The following is a 23,061-nucleotide window of genomic DNA, read 5'->3' as shown; positions in this document are numbered from 1 at the left end:
AGCACCCTTAAATCAGTTTTCTTAATCAATTTAGCACTATTCTTTAAACCCAATCCTGAACGATGAGTTGGCAGATCCAAATGAATTCCGCACAGATTCTTAAAGGGTTGTCATAGTGGGTTAGGGTAGTCTTTCAACATAAGAGAGTATTTACCAAGCCAAAGGCCACTGATAATTGTCAAAGGCCATTACACAAGGAGGTTTAAATTATGAAAAAATCTTTAGAAATATGGTAAATCCTAGGTGGGTTCAGGGATCCTGGTCATTTAAAGAATTTAGAGGTAAACCCCGTAGAAGTAGAGGAATTATGTCCCAAGTTGTCATTTTTTTTCCTATAACTTTATAAAGTTGCAGGAGAATAATCAATCCCGGGACCTAAACCCAGAAGCCAGACTCTGGAGGATAGGAATATTCATCTAATGGAACACTTTGACTCGCTTCTTCAATCTGAGCATTCTGGCAAGTTTTGGTAGAGGGAGGAGGGAAAGAAGGTATCGGGTATCTATTACCTTTTTAAATGAATTATCTAGTTAGTGAATATAAAACGAACTATTTTGTTATTCATTAATTGGGGGAGCAAACATAGGTAAAATCATAGAGAGGGAGGTTAACCCTACAGGAAACAAAACAACCGCAGTCCTTCTGACATTCCTCCACAAAAGACTCCAGGCCCTACCCGCCTTCCGGCCTCAGCGCACCCAAGCGCGGGCGGGGGCCGGAAGGGCGCGGCTGGGGGCGGAGCGGGTGGGGCCAGGGGCGTGCCCTCGAGAAGGCGGAGACAATATGGCCGCCCCGGGAGCTCGGAGGACCTAAGAGGCGGCGGCCGGAGCCACGCCCCGAGCGGGAGGGCCGCTCTGTGCGCGTCCGCTCTATGATGCTTGCGCGCGTCCCCCGCGCGCCGCGCTGCGGGCGGGGCGGGTCTCCGGGATTCCAAGGGCTCGGTTACGGAAGAAGCGCAGCGCCGGCTGGGGAGGGGGCTGGATGCGCGCGCACCCGGGGGGAGGCCGCTGCTGCCCGGAGCAGGAGGAGGGGGAGAGCGCGGCGGGCGGCAGCGGCGCTGGCGGCGACTCCGCCATAGAGCAGGGGGGCCAGGGCAGCGCGCTCGCCCCGTCCCCGGTGAGCGGCGTGCGCAGGGAAGGCGCTCGGGGCGGCGGCCGTGGCCGGGGGCGGTGGAAGCAGGCGGGCCGGGGCGGCGGCGTCTGTGGCCGTGGCCGGGGCCGGGGCCGTGGCCGGGGACGGGGCCGGGGCCGGGGCCGGGGCCGCGGCCGTCCCCCGAGTGGCGGCGGCGGCCTTGGCGGCGACGGCGGCGGCTGCGGCGGCGGCAGCGGTGGCGGCGGCGCCCCCCGGCGGGAGCCGGTCCCTTTCCCGTCGGGGAGCGCGGGGCCGGGGCCCAGGGGACCCCGGGCCACGGAGAGCGGGAAGAGGATGGACTGCCCGGCCCTCCCCCCCGGATGGAAGAAGGAGGAAGTGATCCGAAAATCTGGGCTCAGTGCCGGCAAGAGCGATGTCTACTACTTCAGGTACCGCCCTGGGGGCGGGGTGGGGGCAGCGGGGTCAGGCCGGGGTCAAGGGTCAACAGCTGACCTGGGCATGGGATGTCAATATGAGAGCAGGGCCCGAGGGCACTGGCACAGACAGGCTGGCCTGGTAGTGGAAGGTCCCTGAGCCCTTGGGTGAGAGTTGACCCCAGTACAGTGACAGGTCAGGCACAGTATCTGAATGGTGAGAGTCCAGAGGAGGGCGTCTTAGGTTGACAGTCTTGGGGAAAATGGTTTGTGGGAAAAAAAAAGGTTCTCTGGCAAGGATGGTTAGTCCATAGAAGGGTTAAAAGAAGGTGTAATTCATCGAAACTATAAAACCCAGTCACTGTTGGCTCCTGTCCCAGCCTTTCCCAGATTCATCATCACAAGAGTGTTTAATCATGCACATGTGGAAGAATTAGCTATCTACAGTAATAAGGCTTCAGTTACTTTGTAAGATCCAGGAAAGTTTGGTATAAAGTAGCCACTTGGAATGCCTGAAGTTTCTTGGAACTCTCATGGTGTTGCAGAACTTAGTCACTTTTGAAAACTGAAACACTGTAATATGTTGTTAGACTCTGAGACCAAAATTTGTCCCCCAGGGGATGTTTGGCAATGTCTGGGGACATTTTTGGTGGTCATACCTTGGAAGGGTGTGCTGTTGGCATGTAGTGGGTAGAGACCAGGGATGCTGCAGGATATTCTGTAATGCACAGAATGGTCCCCACAACAAAGAATTATCTGACCCAAAATGTCACCAGTTTGAGAAATCAGGTTGAGAAATCTTGGTCTGAGTGATTCAGGTTTTTGCCCTGATGTGATCTTGCAATTCTGTGGTTCTGCTGTGCATGCCATTTCTTTGGATGATCCGGTAAGCTCAGGAGAGTGCCTGTGGCTGTTGATATCACTGGAATTTTCTTATCAACAAATTTGCTTATAAAAATAAACCATCCCATTTATAGAAGAGAATATAAACATATTCACTGGTGTGGAGGGCCGTTTTGTGGGCTGATTGACTCATTTTTCAGGGAATATATTTGGGTGTTGGAGCCAATTGTCGTCAGCCATTTAGCCATTGGAATAATGTTATGGAGGATTTACTTTCATCAAGTAGGTTAATACATTGCCCCTGGTTGGGGAGGGAGGAATATACACACGCGTGCGCAGTCTCTCTCTTTTTCTATCTCTGTCTCTCCAATGTTTATGAATTGAGAGTACTCTTAAATAGACTTGAGAGGTTAAAAATACATTTGTGTACACACGATGTGATCATCAGTGGTAAAACATGTAAATATGACCATATTCCTGATGGCTGCTCAAATATATGGAAAAATCGTTTCAATTTGTTTCACCTGTTCAAGTAAAAAATGAAAGTGGCGTTGCATGAGAACTTATTTTGTCACTTGGTCTGAGACCACGCATTTTGAAATCTTAAATAATAAAATGGCAAGCTTTTTTTAAACATTCAGATGTGATAATCTTGTATTTCCCCATCATTAAATATTAAATTTACTTCAGTAATATTAAAAAGGTTATTGTGGTGGGGCATCTTGGTGGCTCAGTCAGTTGGATGTACTGCTTTGGCTCAGGTCATGATCTTCTGGTCCATGGGTTCGAGCCCTGCATTGGGCTCTGTGCTGACAGCTCAGAGCCTGAAGCCTGCTTCCAATTTTGTCTCTCTCTGCCCCTCCCCTGCTCGCGCTCTGTCTCTCTCCATCGCTCAAGAATAAATAAACATTAAAAAATTTTACAAAAGGTTATTGTGGAACAGTAACTCCTCTCAAGTTCACTGGTTTCATTTAGTGCTAGTCACAGTTGTTCACTCTTGCATACTCTTCCATTAACAACTTTTGTTTTCTTTCTAAGCAGGTAGTATGCTACCTTCTTTAGGTGAACTATGTGTTGATGTCTTGTAGCCAGTTACATTTTACAAGAATATTCTGTGTCTGCGATTGAACTCCTTGAGGGATAGGTGACTAGTCTATTCTCAGTAGAGCATCTTAAACTTTGAATTTCACTCTCTATGGCATTTCTCCTGGGATACAGTTTGTTTGGTTTTGGGATGACGTATTTGTTCAAACTAACTTTGGGTTATTGCAAGGAGTTTTTTTGTTGTTTTCCTTGCAGTAGCTGGAAAAGTTATTTCAAGAACGCAGATTGCTGTAGTGCTCATTTTGATTTGTGGTCGTAGTATTTTTTTAAATGTGTTGTAAATTTTTCAATGTTAACTTTTTCATACAAACTCAGTAAATATTTTATGGCAGAAAAACTGATCTAATCAATTTAAGATGAATTTTCCAAACAAATTCATCTTGTATTTTCTGAAGTTTGTTTATTCTGTGAGAGAGAGGAGAGTGAGAGCATGTGCGTGCCAGTGGGGGAGGGGCAGAGAGAGGGTGACAGGATCTGAAGCAGGCTCTGTGCTGACAGCAGAGAGCCTGATGTGGGGCTTGAACTCATGAACCGTGAGATCGTGACCCGAGCCGAAGTCGGATGCTTAACCGACTGAGCCACCCGGCTGCCCCTCCAAACAAATTCATCTTATGACAAATCATGAAACCAGTATAGTGATAATTACTTTCTAAAATTGAAGTCTTTTTATTAGACGGTGCAGCATGATTTGCTTTTTACTTTATACGAAATGAAAAGACACATTGAACAGATTTGTGCCACATGTGTTTAGTTAAAGGTTGGAAGGAATGTTATCTAATTGTTTATTGACTACCTACAAAATGTTAGTTATTTGGCAGGATTGTAACAGTCAGTCTTGATTCCCTGCTGAGAGATTATATTCTGAGGCAGTAGGAAACAGGTAGCATGATGTGGTTTTTGTAACAGAGCAGTTACTCTGTGACTTCCGCTTTCAGTGATAAATGATGGAGGGCACCTACTCATACTGAAGGTGAACACATTCTTTTTCTATCAAAGTGTCACAGCTTTGCATATTAGCATCCCCACATATACCCCACCTGTTAAAAACCAGTAGCTCACAAAACACCAGCCATCTGTGTTAATAGGTGGGTTAAGAGTTAACGCTCCCATTGGTAGTGTGAACACCTGCACCCATTTGTTCATGTACGTTCTAATAATGCTAACTCCTGAATTAGCCTGCCTTTGGGGAGATGAATTTAAACAACCTGTGCCTGTTAACATAGGGTGTGGCTTACACTTATTAATTGGGCTGAAATTAAGCTCATCAAGAAAGCCTCAAATTTTGGTAGAATGGTGTTTTGGTTGTTCCCGAGACTGCCGAGTTCTAACAGGAAGGCGTGCCTTGAGTTGCCAGTTAAGCAATGTAATTATGCCTTCTGTCAGGATTACTGATAGTGTGTGGCAGTTCATACATTATCATACAAAGTGTGTTTTTACAAAAAGGTGTGGTTAGATAAAGAGCTGGATCTATTGGTAATAGTTTCTGAAAAGTTTGTTGCCCTCATATGAACCCATTATGTGAACAATAATTTTCTCACTGGTCTACTTGGCTCCTGTTATTTCTAGTTTTTGGCTCCCTGCGCTTGCGGACTGATATTTTTGACATATTATTTTCTTCTGCATAGGACCCTTTTTAGTAGCCAACTCATGCCATTTTTATCTAGTCTAAACTTGTTAGCTTTTAGACTTTTGGTTATAATTTCAGTTAGGGGCGCCTGGGTGGCGCAGTCGGTTAAGCGTCCGACTTCAGCCAGGTCACGATCTCGCACTCCGTGAGTTCGAGCCCCGCGTCGGGCTCTGGGCTGATGGCTCAGAGCCTGGAGCCTGTTTCCGATTCTGTGTCTCCCTCTCTCTCTGCCCCTCCCCCGTTCATGCTCTGTCTCTCTCTGTCCCAAAAATAAATAAACGTTGAAAAAAAAAATTAAAAAAAAAAAAAAAAAGACTTGGGAGTGGACGTAAACTGTTACAGCTTCTGCCATAAAATACCATGTGGTTGGATATTGGGAACAAAATAGTAAATATTTTTGATTCTTGTATCACAATTATGTTGCATTTGTACCTGATCACTTCTCTGAAAAAAGGATACAGTGGCACTAGAGAACAATTAAAATAATAATAGGGAGCAGGTGCAAGAAGAGAGACTGAATTTATTTCACTTTGATCTGGAAAGAGGAGGACTCAGGTCTATAAAATCATGAGTGATATGATAAAAGTAGAAGTCTCTAGGGAAGGCAGCAGAGCACAGGGTAAAGAGGTCCGGAGTTGGTGTTCTAACTCTGCCCTTACCATTTGGTGCAACCTTGAGCCTGTCACTTACACTTCCTGGTCCTGTGGTTTGTCTGTTTGTAAAGTGCATATATGATTTTACCTGTACTTAGAGTGATACAAGGATTCAATTTCAGTACACTAAAATAAATACATAGATATGTTTAAGGACTAATTAGGGAAAATGATTCATTAAATAACTCCAGTTGTATGGGCTGAAGATACAAATAGGTTTAAAAAAATGTATAGGTATATCTGACTTGTTACTGAAGGCTGGTAGGATGCTTTGAGGGCATGAGTTCTGGATCATCGAGCATGTCAGAGTTCAGTCAGATCTTTCCTTCTCTCTCTCTCTCTCTCTCTCTGACTTTTTATTAAAAAAAAAAAAAAGCAAACAAAAAACAGCTCTGCCATGTAGTCTTTGTTGGAAAAAACTTGATGGACCAGGGGAGAGATCCATTGTTACAGTTTTTTTTTTTAATTTTATTTATTTTTGAGAGAGACACAAAGCGTGAGCGGGGGAGGGGCAGAGAGAGGGAGACAGAATCAGAAGCAGGCTCCAGGTTCTGAGCTATCAGCACAGAGCCTGACGAGGGGCTCAAACCCACAAACCGTGAGATCATGACCTGAGCCGAAGTCGGACGCTCAACCAACTGAGCCACCCCAGCGCCCCCATTGTTATAGTTCTTAAATATTTAAGTCTCTTTGGCTTTCAGTAGATTGGCTTTTCCCCTACCTAATATCTTCTTTCTGGCCTTCCCCATGTGGTTAAACCTGGTGTCTCCTGTATTACTCGTATGTTCATTTCCATAGAACCTGTGGCGCTCTCACATAACTGTCTTCTTTCCCCCTAGGTACACCTAGATACTAAATAGGCGTTTACCAATTGATGTGATGCTTAAAATTTTATGAAACAAGTCTTAAATGACTTTCTTAGCTATTTGCTTTATATTACCTGGTGGTGTGCTGGGATGAAATTGGTTGGGGTATTTTATTAAGTCCAAGCATTTTCCAGTTTCTTATTTTCATCTTTAGTGTTGAGGATATTATAGAAGGATAGAAAGTACTTTAGAGATATAGTGAAAATGCTCATAGTGCAGAGACTCAAGTGAGAAATCAACATTTGAATCTCATCGAGTCTATAGGTTTGTTTTTTATTAAGTATAGGGTGTTGTGTGTCTTAATTTTATGTGTGTTCTATGTCACAGCTCTCATGGTTTTGGCAGCTATTAGTATTATTTTGCTAAATGCATTACATGTATTATCTTATTGGGCCTTTATAACCCTGTTAGCTGTAGGTACAATTATCTGCATTTTACACATGCGGACTTGGGACAGGGAAGTTAAGTAATATGCTCAAGGTTGTACTGCTGGTAAGGGCAGAGTTAGAATCCTGATGCAGGGGATTTAACCCCAGAACTTTTAACCACCCTGCTCTGCTGCCTCCCATAGAAAAATCTTTACTTGTAATTCTCAAATATTGAACCATCTCATACTTAATCTGCTTTATGGAGCTGGGTGGGCTGCTAAAACAATGTAGTTAGTTACTATTATATTTGCACCTTTAAGTCGACAAAGGGTAAATGTTATTTTATTTTTTTTTGACAAAGGGTAAGTTTTAAATCCTATTTGGTAGTGAAGCCATTGTACCAAAAGATGGTCTTCCAGCTCTGTGTAATGGAGAGAAAAGAAATTGAAAAATTGTGGTAAATTAACATAATTAAAGGAGTTTTATTCTGGGTAATAGAAGTGATCATTTGGTTCAGAAATGTTTCCCCCTTCTTTCTTGCTTGCTCTTTTGATATATGTTTAATTTAGGATTGACCATGTTGTTTCTCAGATATTCAGATAGGCAGTGTGTTCCCTACGGAGCAAGCTATAGGTCATCTTCGTTTTATTTAAAAAAAAATTTTTTTTTTCAACGTTTATTTATTTTTGGGACAGAGAGAGACACAGCATGAACGGGGGAGGGGCAGAGAGAGAGGGAGACACAGAATCGGAAACAGGCTCCAGGCTCTGAGCCATCAGCCCAGAGCCTGACGCGGGGCTCGAACTCACGGAGCGCGAGATCGTGACCTGGCTGAAGTCGGCCGCTTAACCGACTGCGCCACCCAGGCGCCCCGGTCATCTTCGTTTTAAAAGCTTTTACTTAAATTAGAAGAAATCAGGGGTGCCTGGGTGGCTCAGTCAGTTAAGCATCCGACTTAACTTGATTTTGGCTCAGGTCATGATCTCATGGTTCGTGGGATCGGTCCCACGTCAGGGCTCTGTGCTGACAGCACGGAGCCTTCCTGGTATCCTCTGTTTGTCTCTCTCTCAAAATAAATAAATAAATAAACAATGAAAAAAAACTAGAAGAAATCAAATTGTAACTTGCAGTCTAAATGTAGCTCGAGATAGTTTTATGTGTTTCCTCCAAAAAGCTCGTGTGCTTCTTCAGTTGAGGTACGATTGAAATGTGCGCTGCAGACCAATCAAAAAAATCTCTTTAGTTGGAGAAAGGAATGAAATGCAAGGTTTATTACTAAGTGCTTATTGCATAATTGCAAGTTTGACTTGCTTTTAGCCTTTTCTCTTGAAATAGACTGATTGAAGCCTGGATCTGGAAATAAAAGACACATGGCTGGTGGTGGAAATTGTGCTCCGATAATTCTCTCAGTCGTACCATCCCAGCTTTCTGTGCTGTGCTAGGGGAATTTTTGTTAGGGTACAACATTGCCATCTGTCCTACATCTGATTTTTCAAATCTGATATGCAAAGTCTCACCTGCCAAAACACCCACAATACCTGTAGTAGAGGAAATACATAGCTCGAAAGGAACTGATAACACATGTATTCTAGAAATAGTGTCCAACAGAAATTGATAATTTTTTTCAAATTGCTTTAGAATTTCATTTGTGAGATATAGAGTCATAATTTAATCTTCATAGTGCAGTTTTATTTTTATTTTTTAGTGCAGTTTTAATTAATCGAGCAGAAGCTGGTGATTTGCAAAGGAAGTGATACTTTTGTGTGTGTGTGTGTGTGTGTGTGTGTGTGTGTGTGTTAGATTTCATAGTGGGACTAATAGAAATTCATAATTTTTTTCCTGTGTTTGAGGTCTTTTCAGACCTGTGTGATGAATTAGAAGTAAATCACCAGCTCTTATTTCATGGGTTTACTTTTTGACTTGGGGTATTAATACCCTTTGCAGTCCTTGTTTATTGGTCTGTTATGGCTATTTGCCATTTCCACTAAGAAATGACGAGGCAAATTGTAAAATGAAGTTTTGCTTAACTTTATCAGAACTTCTAAAAACTAAAACTTCATAAGGAAGAATAAAAGTATGGAATAGAGTGAAATTTTAGTAATATCTATGGATCTTACGATTTTTGCCTTGTCTTATAAATTCAAACTTGTTTGGGAACTTGATTACATAAGTTGAATGTAAATAGTGGTAAATACTCAAATTTAAATTTTGAAATTGAACACTTTGTTCAATCATTCAATCAGGAATGATTATGAGTTATTTACAAACATGTGGAAGAAGATTTTTGAAATATATCTTGGTGTTCTTTTTATGCTGGACGAATTCATAGATGAAAGAAAGTGTCAATGTTATAAAATTATTTTCAACATGTATGCAGTGATGTGTGCCTCTCTTTAAAAAAGCCTTTCCCAGAGGCTGTAGTGGAAACGGGCAAGTCCTATGGCATTTTGAGCATAATTCTGTTAACCTTTACCACATGTGCTGTAATCGTTGGCAGTCTCGAACACCAGATTCTGAACCTCCTCAAGGTGAGTGGCTGAGTCTGATTCATTCTTGAATCTCCAGTATCCACCACAGTCCCTGCTATACTGAAAGCTCTTAAGAATTGCTTGTTGAATGAAGCAAATAGTAAATACATTTCTATTAAATGACCTAAAAAACTGGTTAGTGTTGGCTGTAAATAGGCCTGCACTATAGAGGTGGTCTTGTGTCTCCTGCTATAGCCAGCATCCTGTCTTGTACCATACCAGGTATGCAGATAGTGAATAGCTGAAGTAAATGTTCTTATTTTTCTTTAGACTTGTGTGTGTTTAGTGTTTGTGTGTGTATTCCATACAGATTTTTAGACCTGAAGGAATCTGTAGTAGGACTTTTGATTACAGTTTTCATATTAAAAAATCCTTTTATCCTTTGCTTTAAACATCTACCATCAAAAATTGCTTTTGTATCATCTGGGGAGGATAACATATTTCTATCTACTGTTAACTAATATATTATTTCTTTGTGCCATAACTGTAAAGTTATTTGTTATAGTATCTGGTAGGAAGTAGTTTATGATAAAAAATAAATATAATGTAAAAGTGGTTATACAGGATACATGTTGCAACTTTATACTCTTAGATCCTACAGTCATAAACTTACTAGTCCGTTCCTAACTGCTTTCTCTCCCCTTCTGTACTTATTTGAAGACCAGTAAGTCTGTCTGTAGACCACACTTGTGTTGCACTGGTTTAGAATAAGAATGGAAACTTCTGAGTCAGAAAATTGGGACTTGAGTCTTGCATCTTGCTTTACTATTTTAACTTGGACAGATTTATAAGCTTCCATAATATAAGCCTCTGATCCCTCAACTGTAAATCAAAGGTAAGAAGTTTACCTCGTGGAATTTTTTTAGGTTAAATGAAAGTACGTGTAAGGCATTTGGCATGTAGTAGATGGTCAGCAGATCAATAAAATGGTAGTTTCTTTCCCTTCGCTTAATTAACTAATGTAAACAGTTGTTAATCATGTGGAGATTTACAGTATTTTAATTTTGAAATGTGATTAGGGCATGTTCATCAGGGTTTTTAGAAATATTTTATTTTTTCCCCTGATTAGAAGAGTGACCCATGCTCAGTGTGGAAATTGGGAAAATATAGGAGTGTAGAGAGAGCAATGACAATCAGCTTTGTAGTCCTATGAGAATCAGTGTTAATATTTTGACATATTGCCTTCCATTCTCTGTGTATATAGGTGTATATGTTCTTTTTAAAAATTTGTTTTTAATGTTTACTTATTTTTGAGAGAGAGCGAGAGCGAGAGAGAGCGTGAGCAAGCGCATGAGCAGGGAAGGGGCAGAGAGGGAGACACAGAATCTGAAGCAGGCTCCAGGCTCTGAGCTGTTAGCACAGAGCCCGACACAGGGCTCAAACTCATGAACCATGAGATCATGACCTGAGCTGAAGTTGGACGCTCAACTGACTGAGCCACTCAGGCACCCCTGTGTGTACATTCTTTTATAGTTCTTTTTACACTGGAAGAATCCATAGATTAAAGCAAGGATGAATGTCTTAAAATTATTTTTTTTTTTAAATTTTTTTTTTTTTCAACGTTTTTATTTATTTTTGGGACAGAGAGAGACAGAGCATGAACAGGGGAGGGGCAGAGAGAGAGGGAGACACAGAATCGGAAACAGGCTCCAGGCTCTGAGCCATCAGCCCAGAGCCCGACGCGGGGCTCGAACTCACAGACCGCGAGATCGTGACCTGGCTGAAGTCGGACGCTTAACCGACTGTGCCACCCAGGCGCCCCAAAATTATTTTTAACATGTATGCTGTGATGTATGCGTTTCTTTAAAAAGGCCTATTCTAGAGGCCCCCTACCTCTTTTTTCAAAATATAGTCTTTTTTTTTGGGGGGGGTATACTTATCTAATTTTTTATTATGGAAAAATTCAAATGTGCAAGAGCAAAAATCGTTAGAAAAGTGTAATGAAGCTCCTATGGGCTCATCAACCAGTTTTAATAATTATGAACTCCTGGCCAAGCTTGTTTCATCAATATTCAACTCCCTTTTCCCATTATATTTTGAAATAATTCCCAGATGTATTTAATTTCTGACATTTCCATAACAGTGTCCAGTCCTCAATTCAACCAAAATAACCAGTGTTTTTTCCTTTTTTCTTTCTCACCTTTAGGCAGTGGGATGAGATTAGGTAGTGGATCACCCTGGCTTTTATTTTTTTCTAGCTTTGATATAGACATAATAGAATTTGCTATCAGTAATATACTGTTTGCATGTTGTTTGTTACATAAATGCTAGTTTATGGAATGAGAATGATTGGTACAGAATTCAAATTATACTTAAGGTCTTTTATACCACTTAAGATTGTGTTGGTGATTCCTTAAACATTCATGCCAAGGGAAAAGGTGCAATGTTGTCACATTTTACCAGCAGCCAAACTGTAAATAATTTTTTTTCCCTTAATGATACTTTAAAAATAATTCTCTACCTGTCCCTCAACTGCTAAGGAAGTTCTTTAATGCTCACATTTACTTGCCCAAACTTCATATTTTTAAAAAATTACTTTGAAATTTTCAGGGGATATATTCAGCTTGTATACTTTAATGTTTGTTTTAAGCATTTTATTATAGAAATTTTCAAACATATATGTAAAAGTAGGATCATATAAAAAAACTACCAAGTACTCAATTCAGCAGTTGTTAATCTTATTTCTTCCATCCCCCAATGTACTACCTTGACTCAACCTTATTATTTGGAAGCAAATCTCACATCATATCATTTCATTCATAAATAACTACTTGAGTATGCTGCTTGTGAAGATAAGATTTAAACTTGTAGAAGTTTTATAACCATGTAGAACTCAGTATTTCAAAGCCAGAATACAAGAGATGCCAACAGGCAGTTTGTGATTATTTACCTGATACTGGCAGTAATTGCTATATGGTTCAGAGGAAAGAAACCTTCCACTGCTTCATTCTGGGAAGGAAGGCTTTTTATGGAAGAGATATAATGTGGATTGGTATTTCTGGGCCCTTGAGGATCGGGGTTGGAGTCCTGCATTATGGATTGGGTAACAGGTATGATTTGCAAAAGGCCTAAGAGGGAACCATTCAGCCTGTTTCGAACAGTGAATAAACTAACATGGTTGGAGCAGAGGTCATTGAGTAAGAGGAGTGGAAAGTAGGGTTGACAGGTTCAGAGGAGGTTAGATGAAAAAGGATCTTAAATACAGAGCTAAGATATTTGGTATCCTTTTGCTAATGGGTTAAAGTCATTGAAGGCTTTTCAGCTGAAACTATGGTCAGAGTGGTGTTTAGGAAGAGTAATTTGGGTAGTTTAGAATGCAGAGACCAGCAAGTAGAAAGTCAGTTAGCCTGTCCTGGTGATTCAGACCCAAGGTGATAAAGACTTGATTTGGGCAATGGCAATGGAAAGGAAGGATAGATTCAAAGAAAGGAACTGGATTTAGTAGTACCTGATGATGGGAGACATAAGTAAGACAAGACAAGTAGATAAAATGTACTGGGGACAAACTGCAGATGAGGGCTGAAGATGGTTCACTTTAGGAAAGGCCTGCATGTAAAGGTGGGAGGAAAGGAACTAAAAAAGGGGGGTTGGGAGCTGACTTGTAGGTAGATTTCTCTGTGTGTATGTCATACAGCTTTGAAACAATGGTATACGTTATTTGAATTAATTGATTTGACAGTTTTCTGATTATATATTTTGTACCGAAGTACAAGATAATTTTGATTTCAGATCTTAGTCTCAACCAAAATTTGACTTGTGGAGACAGTTGTTAAAGTCAGAGAAATCTTTTTCTTTCAGTACTTACTCTGTAACTAACAAATAAGCTTTAACATTTAAAGAGGTATAAAACAAAGAAAGTTGATGTTTTTTTGATCTCAAACTTTTCCAGGGCTGTAGCTTAGGGAATTTTTAGTATGGAGGTTTTTCTCATGCCTCACAAAGTACTGTTGGAGAGTGCTGCCCTCCTCCTGAACATGCTCTTCAGCCGTGTAGCTGACCATCTGCTGTCCACAGTGCTCCTTGTCGCTCGTAGGCCAGCTCTCCTTATTGTGCTCTGATTACTGCCACCTCCACAGTTCATCCTGTTAGAAACTGGTTCGGAGGTATACTGGTGTTTGCTCAGACTCTGGGCTCCTCATCCTGTTCGACTGAACATCATGATGATCCATGCTACCAAAGTAACATGAAAACATATGTTCTGTTCCACCAGAGGAGTGTTTTCAGGGTGCAGTTGCACAGGCCAGGAGCAGGTCTTCAGAAGAGTTGCTTTTTCTGTGGAGACTGGCAGGGTGTGCTATCGTCAGGTAGCTCAGGGAATGATGATCACAGGTGAGTATACAGAGCGATAAAATGGGAATACCACTAAACTAAGGTGACCAGAATTAAAGTAGTTTCTGTTATCTCAATGAAATTTTTTTAGAGTGGAAAGTCAGATGCTAATAAAATTTGTTTCTTTTTGATAATCTGTAGTTAGAAACCTCTAAGGCGGTGTTACACGTAGGTGCTTTAAACAGTTTAATTAAAATGAAAGCTAGCAAAGGCATAGATGAAGTGTCCTCATCTGAAATTAAAACTCTCACATCTTTGATTTTCATTTAATCATTATTTAGGGTATTTGGAGGGTAGGAGAAGTTAAAGGTGAGACCACAAGTTGGTTCTGGGTGGGCATATCTAGGGGACAGTTGGTAGGGAATTTTTTTGTGTGGTTGAAAGTGAAATATTAGTATTTCATTACTGGGATTAGAAGTAATCGCTTTGGTTAGAGAAAGCTGAAAATGACTAATATCCTTCACTAGTCTACTAGAATGTTCCTAGGTTATAGTTTGCTGCTTTTAGAATAAAAGCTTAGTCATGCTAATCCCTGGTGTGTGAGATTGCGACCTACTTACTGCAGCCATCTTAGAGGGCAGACCGATGATGACTTAGTCATTCTGGTAGTTTTTTTGTTCATCTAGCATTATTTCCTCTACCACTTTCAGGGTCATGTCGGTGCTATCCACATATTTCTGTACCTGATGGGAAGAATTCTTACTTAACCATTCCCTTGGCCTTTGCCTTTCTATATGCTAGCCTTCATCTTGTGCAGAGGAAGGTCCCTGGTTTATAATCTCCTGGGGCAGCCAGGTTGACTTCCCTAAAACACTAATAAGCACAAGCTATAGCAGTTACAGAGAACGGCTTGTACCACTGTTCTGAAGGCAGCCGTGTGTATGACCAGTACTTGTAGCTGTCCCGCGTAGATGCCGCATAGAATTCCGTCTTTATGACTGGGGATAGTGATTTGTATGAATAACCGACAGAGTACCAGTTAATAGTCTACCTTTTTTGGGATATGTTCATAGCTAAGACTTGATTTCCACTTTCTTCATTGCTAATTTAGTTTATCGGTAGAATATGTCAGGCCTTTCTCACAGTTTCCATTTGATTTTTAAAATCAGTAGACATAGGAACTATTTAAACCATATTAAATTGCTAATCTAGATTATAAGCTGTGCAGTCACATTAGTTGAGTTCTTACATAGTTAGATTTCCTTAATTTGGGGAGCAGTGTCTAAAACGGATTTCTAACGAGTTTTGTTCTAGAGGGATGTTATACTGACGCTCTAGTATGTGTCCCACTGCAGTAGATAGCTGGCATTTCCACCGTTTCATAAGAAACTACTCGTTGCAGGGCTAATTTGTGAATTTAGTAAATTGATTTCTTAAAAAATGACTTTCTGTTTGTCTGTAAGCTGTATCCTTAAAAATAATAGTGCTTATCTTATTGGTAGAAGTTACTACCTTAGTATTTTCATTTTCTGGAGCATTAGTCTGTTGAAACTAAGTCCACTTTAAGCTCAGCTTTTATTGCACTAATAAGATGTCTTATTAGATGGAAGTCTGATTGAGAACTATCGTTTTGTAGACAGGTTTTTATTCATATTTGAGGTATATCAAATAGGTTATCAGAATCTTGTTGACCGTAACTGGAATTTCTGATTATAAGGACTAAATGGCTATTCTAGCTTAATCTTCATTGTAGTTGTGTAAGTGACATAATGGAATAATCTTTACCAAGTTTTCAAATTAATTTGGGTCTTTAATTCTTTATTTCTTATGTAGTGTAATAGATTAATCATGAAAATATTTTCTGGTTCGATTTTAAGAGTCCATGCAATATAACTTACATAAGTATAGAACTTACCATTTTATTGTGTCTGCAAATGAAACTTATGTTCTTTACCATTCAACTGATAAAGTATTTTGTTGTGAGAAAGTTACTTTGTTCAGTGTTCATATATGTTAATTCATGTTTGAGAGTTTTAAAAAGTGGCATTGCAATTTCTGGTTGTTTGAATCATCAAGGAAATACATAGAGATTTTTGTAATGAAGTAGAATTGCAGAGATATAGTAGATTTATTTCTAACTGGGTTTGGAGAATCACAGCTTCACAGAAGAGGTGACATTTTACTTGGGCTTGGAGGCTTTAATAATCTTACGACAGGCAGGATATTGCCTATGTTCATGCTTCCATCTGGAAAGACATGGCTAAAAGTCAAAGGTTCATGGTGTATTTCTGGTGACACTGAGTTTGGAACGTGGGGTACCAAGGCTGGTGGAGAAACGGACTTTTGAAAATAACTATAAACAAATGGAAGGTCTTTGATGTGTTCCTGGGGAGATGAAGCTATTTTTGTCAGCATTGAGGAGCCTGAACATTTAGCACTTGGTGTCAGATGTGTGGCTGAGGGGTGGGGCACTGAAGCATCGTCAAGTGGCTTTCTAGTTTGGTGGATTAGGCGCTGGGTGGACGGCAGTGGGGCCACAACAGAGGACGACATGAGATGGGGTTTGGGGTGCAAGTTTGTGGTGGGCAGAGATGGCTCAAGTTTTGAACCATCTTGAGGATTATGTGTGGTTTGTTTGTCATACTGAGCATATTTGGAAATCTGGTTAGAATGAGAGTGGAGGTTTACTTCTGCGTAATCCTGTATTCTTTCCTCTCCTGTGTTCTAGTTGTTGTCTGAGTTTGTTCTACTCCGTTATGTCCTAGTTGTTACTGGTTGTTACCTCCATCTGTAGGCTGAATTTTATAACTTGAATTGTGTTTCAAGAATACTTGAATTCTGTGATTGTCGGAAAAAAAATGCCGATATGATCATCATTTGTCTTGAAGTGAGTGGTGACACAGAATTTGTGACAAAGTGCGGCGTGCTGGTTTGGATTTGACCCAGAGAAAAGTTTTGCTCTTCCAGGGCAGTATTTTGTAGCTTGGTTTCCCACGCAAAATTCCCTTTTGTTTTCCTTTTCAATTATTTTTCTTTTATTGTGGTCCGTTAGTGCAAGGTTAAGTTCTAAATAGGACATGTTGGCTTTTTTTGAGAAATAATTTAGAAATCTTACAGTTCTCTTCTGGTAACCTATCTATGCTGACTTTAATAGTTGATTTTAGCATGTTTGGCTCAGAAAATTTATTAGGTAAAACTGGGGCATTTTTCCTATAAAATTTTTCTTCTAGATCAATGCCACACAGCAAAAAACTTTTTTTTTTTAATTTTTTTTTTCAACGTTTATTTATTTTTGGGACAGAGAGACAGAGCATGAACGGGGGAGGGGCAGAGAGAGAGGGGGAGACACAGAATCTGAAACAGGCTCCAGGCTCTGAGCCATCAGCCCAGAGCCCGACGCGGGGCTCGAACTCACGGACCGCGAGATCGTGACCTGGCTGAAGTCGGACGCTTAACCGACTGCGCCACCCAGGCGCCCCAGAAAAAAACTTTTTTAGGAAACACTAGTTTAGTTTAGCTTTCTATATAATTTTGGCACTTTTATAATTTTCCAGCTTTGATAATATTTTCTTAGGAGAAGTTATCCTTTTTTTTTTTTTTTTTTTTTGGTTTATTTTGAGAGAGAGAGAGAGGGCGGGCGGGGTAGAAGGAGAGAGAGAATCCCAAACGGGCTCTGTGCTGACAGTGCGAGCCCTATGTGAGGCTTGAACTCATGAACTGTGAGATCATGACCTGAGCCAAAATCAAGAGTTGGATGCTTAACTGAGTGAGCCACCCAGGCGACCTGAGAAGTTATTCTTGATAAGCTTCTCCGAGGTAGGAGTTTGGGTAAAAAAGTTCATGTCAACAATGTTCACACCATTTGCAAATGCTTGCCTCAGTTTCCTCCTTTTAGGGAGCATTTAAATACTATCAGAATTCAATATATTTTTTTTCTATTTTAATGTTGTGAGTTCATATGGGTAGCCCAAAGAGTGTATGGATTCCAAGTGTTTTCTGCTTTTTTGTTTGTTTGTTTTTTTGTATGTGTGTTTTTAACAAGGATTGTTGACTTCAGAAGAATGTGTTCTGAAGTTCTGATTACTGCTGACATTGTGTATATGTAATACAAGAAAAAGCATTTCAAAAGTCAGTTTGGAAGTAGTTTGTAATGTTGAAGACCTTTGCAGCATGTGTATTGTGCTCTGCATGCAGTTTGTACCCGGATTCTGACAGTGGCTCTGGAGTGAGTGACCAGTGGGATAATCTGCAGTAACATCTGCAGATGTTACTCCAGCGGTGTACCTAGTGGAGTGTGACACTAGATGAAGCGTTATCTCTTCTTACAGGGAAGTTGTGAAGTTCCTTTGAAACTTTACCATTTCTTTGAAAAAAATAAACATATTGGGAGAGAAAAGAAGATGTGTGGAGATCTAAATACTGTTATCTTTTGTACAATTGATGTTATCTTTCTTCTAGTCCAAGTGGTAAGAAGTTCAGAAGCAAACCTCAGTTGGCAAGGTACCTGGGAAATACTGTTGACCTCAGCAGTTTTGACTTCAGAACTGGAAAGATGATGCCTAGTAAATTACAGAAGAACAAACAGAGACTGCGGAATGATCCTCTCAATCAAAATAAGGTTGGTTAATTTACTTAGAGCATATGTATCCTATTTCAAAAGCTTTCCACAAAGTATCTTACATTGTAATTATGTCACTAGAATTTTGGCTGTGTCTGAATGTCTTAGTCTACCCTGCCCTGGCAAAGCATTTTGACTTATAAATCTGATTAATTTATGGTAGTTGGCAGTACTTTGCATAAGTAAATTGTGCACAGTTGAAAACAATATTTCAGTATCTCTCAAACATCACATTTTTGGCCCATTGGGACTTTTTACAAAAGATTTCTGTGTTGATGTTAATTGTCTCATTTTTTTTTCTTAAAATAGTTGCTGTTGCCCAAAGAGAGGCAAAATTTTAATGTGGCAAGTATCCTTACCACATAGTTTATGCTTACCTATCAATTTTTGGGATTAGGATTTGAGAAAGGGTAGTTTTTATTTTGACTTTTGATGATGAGGAGGAGAAGGACTTGTAGCAATAATATCCTCATCCGGATAGGATGATTGGATTTTTTTCCATTAGCTCTTATTTTTATTGAGCTGCTTGTTTGATGGTTTATTGTGTAGGAATTTAAACAAGTAGAGTTTGAGTTATTATGCTAATTTAATCGCATTACAGCATCCAGTATCTTTGCTAAGAAAGCTTCCCTCCCCACCCCCGCCCCAAGGGCGGCTAATCTTACGTAACCATTTTGTCACAATTTTTCTTCCTCTAAACTTCAGAGATACATGTATGTGTATTGCCACCACTATCGTCTCACACTAACTGTGAACATAGTGGAGGGAAAAGCAAGGGCTTTTCTTCCAGGGTATATATAACCTTGCTACAGTCAGTCGCATGCCACTTGGGAGTCTAGCATTCACTGTAGGAACCCCGAGGCAATGTGTAGAATGAGACAGGCTTTGGAACCAGGCAGGCTCTGCCACTTATTAGCTCAGGCAGTCATGGGGTGACTCTTTTAACTTCGCATGGCCTCAGATTTCTCATTTGTGAAAGTAAGATAGTGCACTCTTTCCCTTAGCATTACTGCGAGGAGTAAATAGGAATTAATATGAAAACCCTAATAAAGTGTTTGACCCATGTGAGTTCCTTTCTTTTCCGCATCGCACCCTCCTAAGCTCCAAGCTTCCTCGGTGAACAGTGTTGCTTGGTGGCCAGTGTGGGAAACTCTTTGACCGAAGATCTCTTCCTCTGTACCTTTTTACTTTTCCTGAAAGGCTATGGGTCTCTGCTTCGTAGCTCTCTTTATTCAGAATTCAGCGAATAGTTTGTTTATAATAGTTTAATTTCCAAAAATTGGTATGGTGGTCAGAGTGCATTATTTCCTCATCTGTTGCATTGGTCACCATGCATTGATGTCCATAGGGGCATTGTCAAGTACCATGTTTAGATAGGCAGAATGGGAAGGGAAAGCTGAAATTGCTTTCTCTATTGCTTAATTGTGGGGTTACTTTGGGTTGATAGTTACAAAAGTGTTAAGGGTAAAAAAGATATTGGTAGTACAGGCAGCTCAGATTACCGAAAGTGAGTGTAGTGTGTATAGGTGAAGCTCTGTGATTCAGCTTAAGAGAACCTTTATTCTGGGTTAATTTTGCCGCTTGAATGTACAGAGGAATATTAAGATTTATTTTTCTAAAACTGCTTTAAAAAACAAAAACAACTCTAACCACATTGCTGGGTACCTGTCAAAGGGCTCAAATATTTGTGAAATGAATGGAATATTTTCAAACTGCCCTATTGTTATCAGAATCATAGTTAAGCTACAGTAAGTGTAATATGAAGATTTATACCTGATAGTTACGATTCACTAAAAACCAAAAACTAATTCGTCTCTTTAGTTTGTGTGCACCTTTATGCTCTAGCTGCGCTGGACTGCTCATCCTCCTGCACCATGGCATGTGCTTTCGAGATTCTGCTTGCGCATGTGCTGTTTCCTCTGCTTGGAATGCGCTTCCCCCCTTCCCCTCCATCTGGTGAACTCCTGCTCATCCAAGGCCCAGCTCCATTGTCTCCACCTCTGTGAAGCCCGCCCCTGCATTCATCAGGCAGGACCAGTCCCTTCTTCCATAATGCCTCCCTGGTGCTTTGCCATTGTATTTGTGATTGTTTGTCTGCTTCAACTAGACTGTGAGCTCCATGAGGGCAGGGACTGTCTTTTTCTTTCTTTTTCTTTTTTTTTTTTTTTTTTTTTTGTATAGGTAGTCCAAAGCCTAGCACACGGTAGGTACTTTTAATAAATGTTTGCTTCATGTTTATTTGATTTAATATTCACCTCATTCCGGAAGTTTATAGTGGTCATAAACACTGAATAAATTAATATGCCGTACATTATTTTGGAACTACCTTTCATTGTCATTGTTTTCTGAAGTTTCTATTTGAATTTTGGAGGGCACAGTCTTACTTTTGCACCTGATTTTCTTTTAATTAAGCATTCAGAAAATTGACTTTTGCAGTTTTAAAAATAGGCTTTCTTTTGGAGTCATGCCAACACTGAATATCTCTATAAAGCAGAAAGTGTATTTGTGGCTAATAATGTATTACGTCTTTTTAAAAAATAATACGGTATAGAGAATGCTGGGAAATTTAAATTAGTAAACAGGAATGTTAGGTAGTTTTGCTGTATAGTTATAAACTTGGCTGAAGTACGTTATTAATTGTGTTGTTTTTGAGGTTTTTAAAAACCCTTGAAAGAATTTGAAATGTTATTAACAAAATAAACTTTGAAACTGGTTAAATTGCAGTTCATAATGACCGATTATATACTGAGATCTTAATATATTTTCCATATCAAAAGTGCGTTTACTGAGTGCTAATACTTCAGGTATGGTTGGGAAGATATCTTTTGAAGATCTTTGCAAAGTGGTAATCATTTTAGGATGAGTGGGTACAGTGGAGTGGGCATTGTCTTTTGTATTTACTACTATTTTTGCAGTACCTATTCTTGCTTGTCTCAATCACAATCTTAACCTTACCCTGAAAATCTTTTCCATTCCCTATTACATTGTACCTTACTGATTTGGTACTACCATAATTTTTTCCAGTCACTAGTTCTGTCTTTCTAGCTGATAAAGTAGAGCTATCAAGTGGTTGCTGAAGGTACTCCATTAAGTTAATAGAAAAAGACTAAACGAAGATTTGAAAGTCATCAAAACAGAGTTTGAAGGGAGGAATAGCTTTCTCAATGCTTACTCAAAGGGAGAAGTTACAGTTAGGTAATGATGGAAATGTCGTAGCCACTAGCCACATGTGGCTGGCCAGTGAGTAGTTGGAATATGGCTAGTGAGACTGAATAACTGATTTTTAGTTCTTGAAAGGGTAAGTTTCTTTAAAAAAGTAATTGGAAAAACTAGGATTGGATAAAAAGAGCACAGTGGTTCTGTGCACAAAATATGTTTTGGGAACTCCAGTAGTTGGGTTTTGTTGCTAGAAATTCCTTTTACTTCAGTGTTTCAGATGTGTGAACATTAAACTGAATTCCTGTGGTTCTAGCTCTTAACACTAAAATGTGTATAAATTAAAGCAACAAAACTAATAAAGTCCAAGTTCCCCAACATGAATGTGCCATATGATGTATTTTTATAAAATGCTTACAATGTGAATATGGTATAGAACAAGTTACTTTTTAGGTTGGCTGGGTGTGCTTATCTTGGAAAGACTCAGTTCTTTCATCACATTTCTCTAGTCACACAAATTTGATAATTTGGAAATAAACAACATTAGATTGTCTTGAGTGGAATCAATTGTGTAAGTTTGCCATTATTCATTTTTCATGAATTATGTTGGTTTATGGTAGTGTGCTTGTGATTTTATCAACATGACCTTGGATTCTGTATGGCTGTATCCTAGGTATGTAACCAGATGATCTAGAATGTGCTTGTTTTACTTATCCTCAACAAAATAATAAAAAAATTCTTGTAGAGAGCTAATACATCTTGGGGGCAGTATCTGCAGTTTGAGAAGCACAAGTGAACAGGTGGTGATGGTGGGAATCAGATTGGGTACTGGACAGAATGGGTACAGGGGGAGAATGAATTTGGGAAAAGATGAAACTGGAAGTAGGGATAGTGGTTTAGGCTGTTGTAGTCTAGAAAAGTAATGATGGCTTGAACTAATGCTGTAGCAGGAGGTATGGAAAGGTGTTAGAGTCAATCAAGAGATATAAGTACATTTAAGTACTGATGATTGTAGAGAGACAGAACCATTGATGCATGCTACAGTTCTGGCTTGAGTCACTGGGGTGGAGGTCGATAAAGAATAGGGGAAGAAGATCAAGTTTGGGGATGGGGTGAGGAAGACTGAGTTGCAATAGTTTTGTTACTTGGACTTCTGAAAGGATCTGGTGCAGCCCCGGGAACTCCCAGGTCATGCTTTAAGAACTCCTGTCATTGTGGTTTGTCATAACTTACTAGGATCGCCTAACAAAGGGGCAAATAGAAGAAAATTACCTTGTCACACCATTGGTAGTGAATAAATGAATAAATTAGTTTCATGGAGAGTAAGAAGGAACTTCCAGAAAAGTAGTAGGAGAATCAAGAAATTGTGTTATAAAAGCCTAGGAAAGAAAATTTACTTTGTAGTATCCATTGGATTTCCAAGTTAGAAGGCATCTGGTGACCAGTTATGAGGGACCAGAAGTCTTTCTTAGAATGCCAGAAAGTTTCTGGGAAATGAGAAATTAGAAGCAAAATGTATCCTGC

General features: G+C 40.0%; 1 protein-coding gene across 1 annotated transcript in view; it reads left to right on the top strand.

The window, feature by feature from the left end:
- The first annotated feature begins 863 nt into the window (after positions 1–863).
- MBD2 (methyl-CpG binding domain protein 2) overlaps positions 864–23,061 on the top strand; it is a 67,196-nt gene continuing 44,998 nt past the window's right edge. The window contains exons 1-2 of the mRNA XM_086683013.1: positions 864–1,520; positions 18,222–18,381. Of these exons, the coding sequence (XP_086539139.1) occupies positions 982–1,520; positions 18,222–18,381 (699 nt within the window). The 5' untranslated portion in view covers positions 864–981. The remainder of the gene's footprint in view (positions 1,521–18,221; positions 18,382–23,061) is intronic.

The sequence above is a fragment of the Puma concolor genome, chromosome D3 (genome assembly GCF_028749965.1).
Source record: "Puma concolor isolate L17-30 chromosome D3, mPumCon1.1.hap2, whole genome shotgun sequence".
In the NCBI taxonomy this organism is placed as follows: domain Eukaryota; kingdom Metazoa; phylum Chordata; class Mammalia; order Carnivora; family Felidae; genus Puma; species Puma concolor.
This window is presented reverse-complemented; position numbering and strand designations above follow the sequence as displayed.